The sequence below is a fragment of the Gossypium raimondii genome, chromosome 6 (genome assembly GCF_025698545.1).
Source record: "Gossypium raimondii isolate GPD5lz chromosome 6, ASM2569854v1, whole genome shotgun sequence".
NCBI lineage: Eukaryota > Viridiplantae > Streptophyta > Magnoliopsida > Malvales > Malvaceae > Gossypium > Gossypium raimondii.
Window position 1 is genome coordinate 60,255,330 of NC_068570.1, and position 11,749 is coordinate 60,267,078.

General features: G+C 37.3%; 3 protein-coding genes across 3 annotated transcripts; all 3 read left to right on the top strand.

Annotated features, from left to right (window-relative positions):
* The first annotated feature begins 254 nt into the window (after window positions 1–254).
* On the top strand, window positions 255–5,740 carry LOC105773059 (C2 and GRAM domain-containing protein At1g03370). The gene is made up of 10 exons (XM_012594673.2): window positions 255–296; window positions 750–1,285; window positions 1,483–2,706; window positions 2,827–3,009; window positions 3,184–3,467; window positions 3,571–3,687; window positions 3,807–4,069; window positions 4,384–4,552; window positions 4,760–5,032; window positions 5,110–5,740. The coding sequence occupies exons 2-10, from the start codon at window positions 937–939 to the stop codon at window positions 5,269–5,271; spliced, it is 3,024 nt and encodes a 1,007-aa protein (XP_012450127.1). The 5' UTR covers window positions 255–296; window positions 750–936; the 3' UTR covers window positions 5,272–5,740.
* Window positions 5,741–6,092: 352 nt separating this feature from the next.
* LOC105773062 (hypothetical protein) lies at window positions 6,093–7,249 on the top strand. The gene has a single exon (XM_012594677.2). It carries the CDS (start codon window positions 6,160–6,162, stop codon window positions 6,982–6,984), a length of 825 nt encoding a protein of 274 aa, XP_012450131.1. The 5' UTR covers window positions 6,093–6,159; the 3' UTR covers window positions 6,985–7,249.
* An 865-nt stretch (window positions 7,250–8,114) lies between these two features.
* On the top strand, window positions 8,115–11,218 carry LOC105773060 (protein phosphatase 1 regulatory inhibitor subunit PPP1R8 homolog). Its single transcript, XM_012594676.2, has 3 exons — window positions 8,115–8,426; window positions 9,013–9,585; window positions 10,195–11,218. Exons 2-3 carry the CDS (start codon window positions 9,173–9,175, stop codon window positions 10,988–10,990), a joined length of 1,209 nt encoding a protein of 402 aa, XP_012450130.1. The 5' UTR covers window positions 8,115–8,426; window positions 9,013–9,172; the 3' UTR covers window positions 10,991–11,218.
* The last annotated feature ends 531 nt before the right edge of the window (window positions 11,219–11,749 follow it).

The window sequence follows — 11,749 nt, forward strand, 5'->3', positions numbered from 1 at the left end:
CCTAAATTTTTACTAAAGTCTGACTTGGATTATATATGCTAAACTTGGGTCCAGTCCGGCCCATATTAATTTTTTATTATATTATATATATATAAAAATATTAAAAAATATAATATATAGAAACACTAAAAATTTTAAAACTGATATTTTTATCAAAATTGATATTTTTATCTAAAAATTAAATCAATGTTGGAATTTGAAGGAAGAAATACTTAAGAGGAGTAATTTATGTAGTAAAAAAGTCAAACCTTAAACGCGAAAAGGGCAAAGCAATAGCAAATTGCAATTTGTAACAGGTTCAAAAGTCTCCCTCCTTTCTTAATTCTTTGTTAAACAAAATAAAATTAATTAATTAATGAAGTAAAAGTGTCCTCCTTTTTTGGATTTGCTTTCGTAGATGATCTCATCTTTTTCCTGTTTTTGACATATTTTATTTGAATCTTTGTAGAATATATAAATTCCCCAGATTTAATCCATTTTGTAGATTCTTTATCAATATAATTTATTCTGTTTGCGTGCGTCCATTATTTATTTATCGTTTTTGAATCTGTGTTTTGTCTTCTTCTCCTTCTTCATCAACCAATGTAGCTTTCTGGATTTGTTATTTCTTATATGATTAATTAAGGGGATGCTACTGGGCATTGCCTTGATTCTTCATAAATAATTAAATAAAAAATTGAACAGTTTTGAGTTAGATTTGAATATTAATGCTTTGGGGATTTATCTCTCTGTTTCTTTCCTTCTCCCAGACATGGAAGAAGGGGAATTGACAATGATTAGAAGGAAATAATAAAATGGCGGCATTGTTCATTCTTGGGTATTCTTGCTTGTATCAATGACGGAAACAGTGTTGATCAGAATTGGATTGGGGGAGTAATAGCAAATTTGGATCATCTTTCGATTGATCCCTGAAATAAAACCTATAATAAAAGAAAAATGAAGCTTGTGGTGGGCGTAATTGAAGCAAGAAACATACCGGCAATGAATTTAAACGGCGTCAGTGATCCATACGTGAAGCTTCAGGTAGGAAAAAAGAGGTATAGGACCAAAGTGGTGAAGAAGACGTTGAACCCAAGTTGGGGTGAGGAATTCATTTTCAAAGTAGAGGATTTTAAGGGGGAGCTTCAAATCTCTGTGTTGGATGAGGATAAGTTCTTCAATGATGATTTTGTGGGGCATGTTAAACTTCCAATTTCCCAGGTTTTTGATGCTCCCCAGAAATCTCTCGGCACTGTTTGGTATCCCCTCCACCCCAAGAACAATAGGTCCAAGAACAAGGATTTGGGTATGTTTTTTCTTTTTCCTATCTTCATTTTTCAGCATTTACAGAACTTCAGTTGCCTCTGTGCTAGAATTTTTATGTTTATTAAGGGTCTCAATGTCCCTTTTTGAGTCTCAAAAAGAGGTTAATTAAGTAGTTGGTGTGGGCTAATGCTTTACTGATTACCAAGAATTATTGTGCTCTTTCAACCTTGGGTACAGGTGAAGTGCTTTTAAATATCTATTTTCAACAAAAGAGTTCTTCCATGGACATGAGTTGTAATGGTGATAATGCATCATCATCATCAACCTGCCCTTCTCCTTTGAGACTAGAAGATAGCGTGTCTTCCAAGGAAGAGAAGGATAAATCATTCAAGGAAGAGAAAGAGAAATCATTATCACAAAAATCCCTAGCAGGTCGTATTGCTCAAATCTTTAATAAAAATTCTGACACTGCTGTGGCTAGCTCTACTGCTGGCATTGATTTGACTGAGATGCCTGAAAATTCAAAAGCTGATGTTGCTGATGAGAAGCCTGATGATCAATCATCCTCTGTGTCATTTGAGGAAGCAATGAAAACAATGGAATCTAAAGATCAGGGAAGTGAAATTCCAAGCAATTTACCTGGAGGAGTTCTTGTGGATCAACCATATGTGGTTTCGCCTGCAGAGCTAAACTCTCTACTTTTTTCATCTGATTCAAGTTTTCCTAAGTCATTAGCTGAGATGCAAGGATCAAAGGATCCACAGCTAGGGCCTTGGAAATTTGAAGATGGTGATTCCAGCTTGAAAAGAGTTTATACTTACATCAAGGCACCAACCAAAATAATTAAGGCTACAAAAGCCACCGAGGAGCAAACGTATCTAAGAGCTGATGGGAAGAGTTTTGCCGTTCTAGTAGTTGTGAGCACTCCCGATGTTCCATATGGGAGCACCTTCAAAACTGAATTGCTGTACTGCATTACTCCTGGGCCTGAGCTTCCATCTGGAGAACAATCTGCACATTTGGTTATTTCATGGCGAATGAACTTCTTACAGAGCACGATGATGAAAGGTATGATAGAGAATGGAGCTCGACAAGGTCTAAAGGAAGGCTTTGAGCAGTTCACTACTTTACTAACTCAGTCTGTTAAACCAGTTGATTCAAAGGATATTGGTTTAAACAAAGAACAGATTTTGGGATCATTGCAAGCTGAACCCAAGTCAGATTGGAAGTTGGCGTTCCAGTACTTTGCTAATTTTACTGTAGTTTCCACAGTTTTTATGGCCTTGTATGTAATAGTTCATATCTGGCTAGCTGCTCCTAGTACAATTCAAGGACTAGAGTTTGTTGGGCTTGACTTGCCTGATTCAATTGGTGAATTCATTGTGTGTGGTGTTCTGGTTCTGCAAGGTGAAAGGCTGCTGCAGATAATCTCACGCTTCATGCATGCCAGAGCTCAAAAGGGTAAACATTCACATCTAATTAGAACTCTGCTCTACAAGCAAGAAGAGTGGATGATTTCCATGTTTCATTTCGTGTTTTTCAGTCTTTAATTTCCTTTTGCTTTTGTCTTTACAACAATAGGAAGTGATCATGGAGTGAAAGCACAAGGGAATGGATGGTTACTAACAGTTGCTTTGATTGAGGGAAGTAATTTAGCAACTGTAGATTCAAGTGGGTACTGTGATCCATATGTGGTGTTCACTTGCAATGGGAAATCTAGAACCAGCTCAATCAAGTTCCAGAAATCTAGTCCCCAGTGGAATGGTGAAAACTAGATTGTCCTTTGTCTATGTTTGAATTCAGTTTGCTTGTTTGCACTAGCATACTATATAATAATGATTCTTACAGTTTCTTTAGATCAAAACCTTTCAAAATTTGTCCAAGAATTATTTAAATCTTACTTCAATCAATTGTTTAAATGAGCTCTTATCTTTGCAGAAATATTTGAATTTGATGCAATGGAAGAGCCTCCTTCCGTACTGGATATAGAAGTATTTGATTTTGATGGACTTTTTGATGAAGCTACATCCTTGGGACAGGCTGAGATTAACTTTTTAAAATCTAATATATCAGATCTAGCTGATGTGTGGGTTCCTCTGCAAGGTAAGCAGGCTCAAGCATGTCAATCTAAACTGCACTTGAGAATTTTCTTGGACAATACAAGAGGTGGACATGTAGTTAAAGAGTACTTAAGTAAGATGGAGAAAGAAGTGGGGAAGAAGGTAAATAGATGGCTATTCTTCTATTTAGTTTCACATGGCCATGAATAAAATGTTATTTTCCATTCTTGTTATCCTCTTGCAAGCAAACGATATATATTTGCAGATAAATCTTAGGTCTCCTCAAACGAATTCAGCCTTTCAGAAACTCTTTGGCCTTCCACCTGAGGAATTTCTTATCAATGACTTTACCTGTCACCTGAAACGGAAAATGCCTCTTCAGGTTCTGTTTATTGGGCTATGTAATCTTTTGTAAAGCTCCCCTATTTTGTGATGTTCGCTCTGAGTAATTAATGTATTGCATTTGTCCCTTTTTGTTAATCTGCAGTTGCATCTATGCAGGGCCGCCTGTTTCTGTCAGCTAGAATACTTGGGTTTCATGCCAATATATTTGGGCACAAGGCAAAATTCTACTTCCTTTGGGAAGACATTGAGGACATTCAAGTTTCTCCTCCTACTTTGGCATCAATGGGTAGTCCAATTATTGTGATAACTCTCCGTCTAGGAAGAGGACTGGATGCTAGACATGGTGCAAGGACACAAGATCGTGAAGGCAGGCTGAAGTTCAATTTCCAGTCATTTGTATCTTTCAGTGTAGCTCATAGGTACTTATATTAACTGTGGTTCGTAGGCAATCAAATGATGAAACTAGTTCCAAACGGGGATTTAAACTGCAGTCGCAATGTATATTCGGCCATGATGTGTTTATTGATGTATCATATGCTATTACAGTTAACTGCGGTGAATACTGGTAATAAATATAGGTGGTGGAGAGCATGAAACCCCTAAATGACTGTAACGTTGCTTTGCAGCCTATTTAAATCTCCAGTCCCATGTATTAAAGATCTACGATGAGAAAAAAGAGGGTTGTGAAATCCTTGTTGTCATTTCTTTGACTTGCAAATTTTTTGTTCACTAGGACAATCATGGCACTGTGGAAAGCCAGGTCCTTGAGTCCAGAGCAGAAAGTGCAAATAGTTGAAGAAGAGTCCAAAACCAAATGCCTCCAAACCGAAGAGAGTGGATCCTTCTTAGGCCTTGAGGATGTTAGCATGTCTGAGATTTATTCGACTACTCTCTCTGTTCCTGTAAGTTCCCCTTTCTCTCCCTCTATGGAACTAGTTTTGCTGCAGTATGCATCCTGCTAAGAACCTTCTTTTTATACCCATCTTGTATCTGAGGTACTTCAAGTTTTCCCGTTATAGCTTTATCTTTAGGATTCTTCACATCTAAATGTAGTACATTTATGGATGTGTTGCATCTGATGATGGTAAATTACTTTGTTGGTGATTCAGATTAGTTCCTTCATGGAGATATTCGGTGGCGGTGAAATGGATCGTAAAGCTATGGAGAGAGCTGGCTGTCTTAACTATTCTTGCAGTCCGTGGGATTCAGAAAGTGCTGATGTATATGAGCGGCAAATATATTTCAGATACGATAAGCGTGTGTCCCGTTTTAGAGGAGAAGTGACTAGTACTCAACAGAAATCCCCACTTCCCGATAAAAAGGGTTGGCTTATCGAAGAAGTAATGACTCTCCATGGAGTTCCACTTGGGGACTATTTTAATGTATGAATGCAATTGAAACCAAGGATTTTCTTTGCATTATCGGTTACTTTGAGTATTAAACTTTTCAATTTTTGCAGCTTCACCTAAGATACCAAATCGAGGATTTAAAAGCAAAGGGATGTTCGGTGCGAGTGCTTACTGGAATTGCATGGTTGAAAAGCACGAAGCATCAGAAAAGGATTGCCAAAAACATCCTCTCAAACCTAGAAGATCGCTTAAAGGAATTTTTTAGATTGTAGTATAGACAGGATTCGCAGATGAATGTCGATATCTCCTTACTGTAGTTTACATGTTGATTTTCTTTAGTGCTTGTTAAGTTTGCATGTTTGAGATCTACCCAGAATTGCATAATAGCCGCAATCAGGATGAGTATCTCGATCAAGTCAACCCCAAATTTTGTTCAAAAGCGAATGTGACAACCGGTGGCAGGCAGGTTCCTTGGCTTTGGAACCTAGCAGTGAATGTAACCCTTCATTGAAGCAGACCTACCAAAGGTTTAGTTTATGAAAATAGAGGTCTGTTGAGGCTCTTTTTTTTCTTTCCCATTTCTGGATGAACATATTCATTGTTGCTCTTTTTAGCAACACTTCAAACTGTATTTTCTGTTGTACTTTGGATGGAATTGTGAAGAGCAACTGTTGTTTCTTTGACAAAACTGCTCTGTAACCATACTTTAAATGCAAAAAGGAACATACATGTTTAATAAAACTTGTGCTGCTGCTGATATGCTGATATTTAGAGGATCTTAAGAGGAGCATACATCCATGTATGTATTTCTATAGTGCAATGGAGCTCTAGTATGTTTTTGTTCAATTTAAACTTGGCATTTGATGTTTACATTTTTTGTCGATTTGATTTTTATTTTTTTATAGTTAAATTTAATTCTCAATCTTTTAAAAAGAGTAAATTACTATTTTTTTAATAAAAATATTGACCAAAATATTAAATTTTTAAACTTGGTAATAAAATATGGTTAAAATTAGCTAAAAAATAGAGTAAGAATAAAATTGATAAAATATATATATGTTGAGGTCTAAATTATGTTCTGTTAATAGAATAAATATAGATAATAGATAAATTCAAAAATCTCCGTCCCTTCATCATCCTTCACAGCAGGAAAACTAAAAATGCAAGCTTGCAGATTCCAACTCCATTATCCTCAACCTCTTCTTAAACATCCGACCCCCACCCCACCCATACCCAAAGACAGCGGTCTTCTTTTCCGCCAAAAGCTCCTGTACCTCCAATCCTTAAACATCAATCCCCACAAAGCTCTCAACTTAAACCCTTCCCTCCGTTCCACCCCACTTTCATCTCTCATTTCCCTCGAACGCTCCCTCTCTTCCGTCGGCCTCTCTCGCCCTTCCATCGGCCGTATTCTCGACATGTGCCCCCTCCTCCTTACCTCCGACCCTCTCCCTCCCATTAACTTCCTCCTCCACGAAGTCTCCCTCCCTTTCCCTCACCTCCCTTTCTCCCTCACCCGTTGCCCTCGCCTCTTAGTCGCCTCCGTCCCCACCCAACTCCGCCCAACTCTCCTTTTCCTCACTTCCCTCGGCCTCGTCCTGAATTCCCATACTACCCTTCTCTTAGTTTCCGACGTGGAAAACACCTTGAAACCCAAAATTAACTTCCTTCAATCTCTGGGTTTTGACGAGCCGGAGGTGAACCGGATGGTGGTGAGATCACCCGGGCTGTTGACTTTGAGTGTGGAGAATAATCTGAGGCCTAAAGCTGAGTTTTTTTTGGAGGAAATGGAAGGTGACTTGGAGGAATTGAAAAGATTTCCTCAGTACTTTTCGTTTAGTTTAGAGAAAAAAATTAAGCCGAGGCATAGAGCTTTAGTGGAATATGGGTTCAAATTGCCATTGTCAAAGATGTTAAAGATTAGCGATGGAGAATTTAATGCTAGATTGATTGAGATGCGATTGCAAAGAGTTCATAAGAGATAGCTTTTTCTTTTTTTTGGTTCAATTTTGAGCCATTGTTGACATTTACTAGGTTTCCCATTGAAGAATATGTATCTGTAACATAGTGAGTTTAATTTTAAGCAGCCATGTGCAATTTAAAGATATTTCAATCATTTGCTGATATGTGGTCTTTTTACTTCGTTTATGGTACACTGTCTATTACTCGTCTCTTGTAGAGATTGCTCAGCCTAATATGTCGTAGGTCCCTTGGAATGAGATTGAAATGGTGGTTTACTTTGGTTCCAAAGGAATGCTGTTGCCATTTAGGAGACTCAAGTTTTTTATTTGTTTCAATGGAGTGCCAATAAATACAATGGTTTTGAGTCTCAAAATTCTACTTTGATAATTTCCTTATCTGCTCTGTGTCTTTAAATTCCACTGTTACTTGATCTTTGTTTAATGATGGTTGAAGCTAGCTATTGACACTCATAAAAAGTGTGAGCTTAGAGGTAAGTATGGCTAATTGTTTGGTTTCTTCTTCTTCATTTGATCATTGCTTGGAATTTTGGTTCATACCATTGCACTTCTTTCAATAGCATTGAATCTGTTTGTGGTAAGGTGGCTTATGCTCTAAATTATCAACTTGAGGAATTTAGCCTGCTGGAAATGCTCTGCTATGATGATTCTTAGACTTGAGGGATTACAAGGAAGCAAGTTTGTGAATAGGGATTGAAAGTGCTGCTAGTTATTTTCTCTGAAGTCTACAAGATCATGCTTGATACGGTAATAACAAATCAGGACTTGCCTGTGCTTGTTACCCTCCAATGGAAGATCAATCAATGTTTACTATTATGTCATGTTAGCAAATTATTTAAAAATTTTAAAAATATAAAAAGTTCATGAAAATTTTTAAAAAAATTAGCATGAAGTACATGTAAATTATTATACAAACACCATGTTCAAATATCTAAAGTTTTAGTCTGTATTTTTATTAAAAAAAATAAGATTCAAATCGATAAAAATGTAAATGATAAGATTATGCCTTAATAATTAACTCAATAGTTTGTAAATGAGGCCAAGGTTGGCAAATTGGGGGATACAAAATGGGCTGAGCCCAACAACATTACTGTGGCAAAAGACATATTATTGTAGAGGTATCTTTTAACACATTAACACCAAGTAGTGCAAATAATACCAAGTTTTTGGGTCATTCAGTTTCAGTGTTGGTGACCCAAAGCTTGATAGAAAGAATGACGGTGAATGGCATAGCATAATCTGCACAGAGGGATCGAAAGACGGAAAGAGTGTGAAGCTTGTTGTTGTTGTTTGCGGTTGATTAGGCCTTTTGGTTTGGGGTTTCATGATGGATGGTGACAGATACAGTGTTGAATTGATTGCGATGGAATGTTTTTTGGTGCCCTTCCTGCCTTCACTCCCTCAGCGTTTCCTGCCTTATGGCTTATGAACCCTAATTACTAGCCAAGGTCAGTCAATTACTCTCTGCTATTGTTTAACTTTAGTAGATTATTGAATCAATTCTTGCACAACACTTTCTGGGCATGTGAATCTCATATGTTATTGGTTTTTTTTGGTTTCCTATCGATTTTCTGGAAAGACCTAAGCTCTATTTTACAAACCTTAAATTTTGCTATTAATCCCTGTAATTTGAAGTTGTAGATTTAATCATCTTTTTTAAAATTTAAAATTTCATAAATTAAGTTTTGCTATTTTCAAAATATGCCGTGGTGAACATATTATCCTATCTCTAATATCGTGTTAGCTTGTTATTTCCACATTTTATTCACTTAAAAATCCAGTTAATGGGTTAACTATGGCATTTATGTCAAGATTGAAATTTCAAAATTCAAAAGTATAGGGACTTGCAGTAATTCAATTGGAGAATATGGACTAAATCTACAATCATACATATAGTACATTGAATCTAATATGATTGGTTTTATGGTTTCCTATCAATTTTACAAAATTTTTGTTTGTTCCGATGTGTTCTTTTGGTGCTATTACATTATTCCAATGTTTTTATTGGTTTTTTTTCTTTTGTTGTTGTTCAAGGGTTGCTGTTGCGGTCTACGCATGAGCTGGAGGATTACTTGCTAAAATTGTTGGCTGCTGAGTGGTGACATAATAATATTAGCAGCTAATTGTTAAATATACATGCTTTGATTTTACTTTGTTGAGTAATATCATATTAATAAAGAAAGAAAAAAGGAAAATGTATGGGAGAGGTGGTCTTGATAGATTCAAAAAAGCTCAATCCTTGGAACCCTTCTCGGTTTCCCTGAATTCTTCTTCCCCCAAAACCGCACCCAAAGCTGGTCAAGTTGAACAACATTCACATATTCAAAATGCAGTTGCTCAGCCTCAGCAAGAGGAGGATGTTCAATCCAAGCCAGCCACTCAGGTTGGGGCCGGTCAATCCACTTGGCAACCTCCTGATTGGGCTATCGAGCCTCGCCCTGGTGTCTACTATCTTCAAGTTGTCAAGGAAGGACAAGTACTTGAAACCATTAATATCGATAGACGCAGACTCATCTTTGGCAGGCAATATCATACTTGTGATTTCGTGCTTAATCATCTCTCCGTTTCACGTCAGCATGCTGCTGTTGTTCCTCACAAGAATGGCAGGTCATTTCTATTCCTATTGCTTTATTTATTTACGGTAATAGAAGATTTAAAACTAAAGTTGGTTCTGCTCAAATTATTTCTTTTGGATTTGTAGTAATTGGTAGACAACATAGTCTATTTCTCATTACATGAAATCTTTATCTTCACTCTTGCATTTATATATGTACGTATATTGTATTTATGTCTGAAGCTGGTAAAAATACCATGGAGGTCTCTATACTAGGAGTCAGATTGCATTTTGCTCCTTTTACTTAAAAGATGGGTAAGTTAGTCCCTATATGTTGGATTAAAGAGTAAGCAAGACCTTTCTGTTAAAAATTTTATTCATTTCTACTATTAAAGACTGGCGTGACTGACGCAATAACTAGACAACCACATGAACATTATGCTCATGTACAGGGACCAGTTTTTAATAGTAAAAATGGTTAAAATTTTTGACAGGACCAATTTGCTCTTATTGTACGGATTAATTGGCCAATAGAGGGGGCAAAATGCAACCCGACTCCTAATACAAGGGCCTCCATGGTATTTTTACCGTCTAAAGCTCCCAACTTATTTTAGAACCTCTTGTAATAATGTGTTATTCACCAGCTCTTATAATCTCAACAGCATATATGTCATTGATTTGGGATCAGCGCATGGAACCTTTGTTGCAAATGAGCGTCTGACAAAAGATACACCTGTTGAGCTTGAAGTAGGTCAATCTTTGCGTTTTGCTGCATCCACGAGAACTTATATCTTAAGGAAGAACAATGCAGCTCTATTTCCTCGTCCTCCACCCCCCACCGAGATAAATCTACCCCCACGGCCTGATCCTTCTGATGAAGAAGCTGTCGTAGCTTACAATACACTTATAAATCGTTACGGTCTGAGCAAATCTGACTTGCTGCCCAAATCCATCTCATTAGCTGAAAGTGAAGACAGCACACTGCCAGAGAGAGCCACTAAAAGAATGAGGAAACTAAAAGTTACCTTTAGGGATCAGGCTGGGGGAGAGTTGGTCGAAGTTGTTGGAATTTCAGATGGTGCAGATGTAGAAACCGAAACGGGACCCATAGGTGTAAAAGAAGGAAGTCTTGTTGGAAAATACGGATCTCTTGTACAAACAACAGTAATTCCTAAAGGTAAGGATGTATCGTCTGTAAAAGAAGACGGTGTTTCTCAGAAAGGTGTGACTGATAAACTGCAAGAATTGTTGAACAAAGTAAAAAATACACCAAAAGGTGGGATTTATGATGATCTTTACGGAGAATCTTTATCTGAAAAAGTGGGTTCTTCTTCGTGGGCTTACACTAGTGATAGTGCTCCTACAGGAGATGATGTTGTTGGTGGTGCCTCAAGTGGTAAACCTGGAACTAAGTCTGCCTCATATGATGATAGCGAAGATGATTTATTTGGTGATTGATTGAAATGCTCTTTGGCAACAATTTTCCCACATTGGGTTTTTGATTAAATGACACAAAAGTAAGTTCTTTCTGGCCTTAGAAGCAAAAGGTTATTATTAACTCTTTTTAAGATGGAGAAATTTTCGTTGTAATTTATTACTAAACTTTCTTTGTACAATGGATTGTCAACCTCTGATTGGGGATTTTAAAGTCCACGTTAGAGAATGTTTTCATTTCCTTTTAATCTACTCTTACTCTCGGCATGAACTAGAAAGTGGCTATGGTTAACGATAAAAAAGTACTAAGAGGTGGTTGTAGGTAGAGGTGTTCATGGGCCGGGCCTGTAAAAAATTTCGGCCCGCATACTAGGCCCTGGCCTGGCCCGAAATATGGGCCTGAAATTTTGTCCAGGCCCGGCCCGGGAAAAATTTCTTAAGCCCGAGCCCGGCCCGTTTTTTTAAAAATAAACACCAATTTTTTAAAAAAGTATTTTAAAAATATTTTAAAATTTAAAAAATATAAAAATATATTTTTATTATATATTCGGGCCGGGCTAGGCTCGGGCCAAAAAAGTTGTGCCCGAGGCCTGGCCCGTTTTTTAAACGGGTTTTATTTTTTGTTCAAACCCATATTTCGGGCCTATATTTTTACCCGAACCCTCCCATATTTTGGGTGGGCCGTTGGGCCGGGCTGGGCCGCCCGGCCCATGAACACCTCTAGTTGTAGGAGTAGAAGTGAACATTAAATCAATGAGTAAATTGAGTTTTCTGTTACAAAAT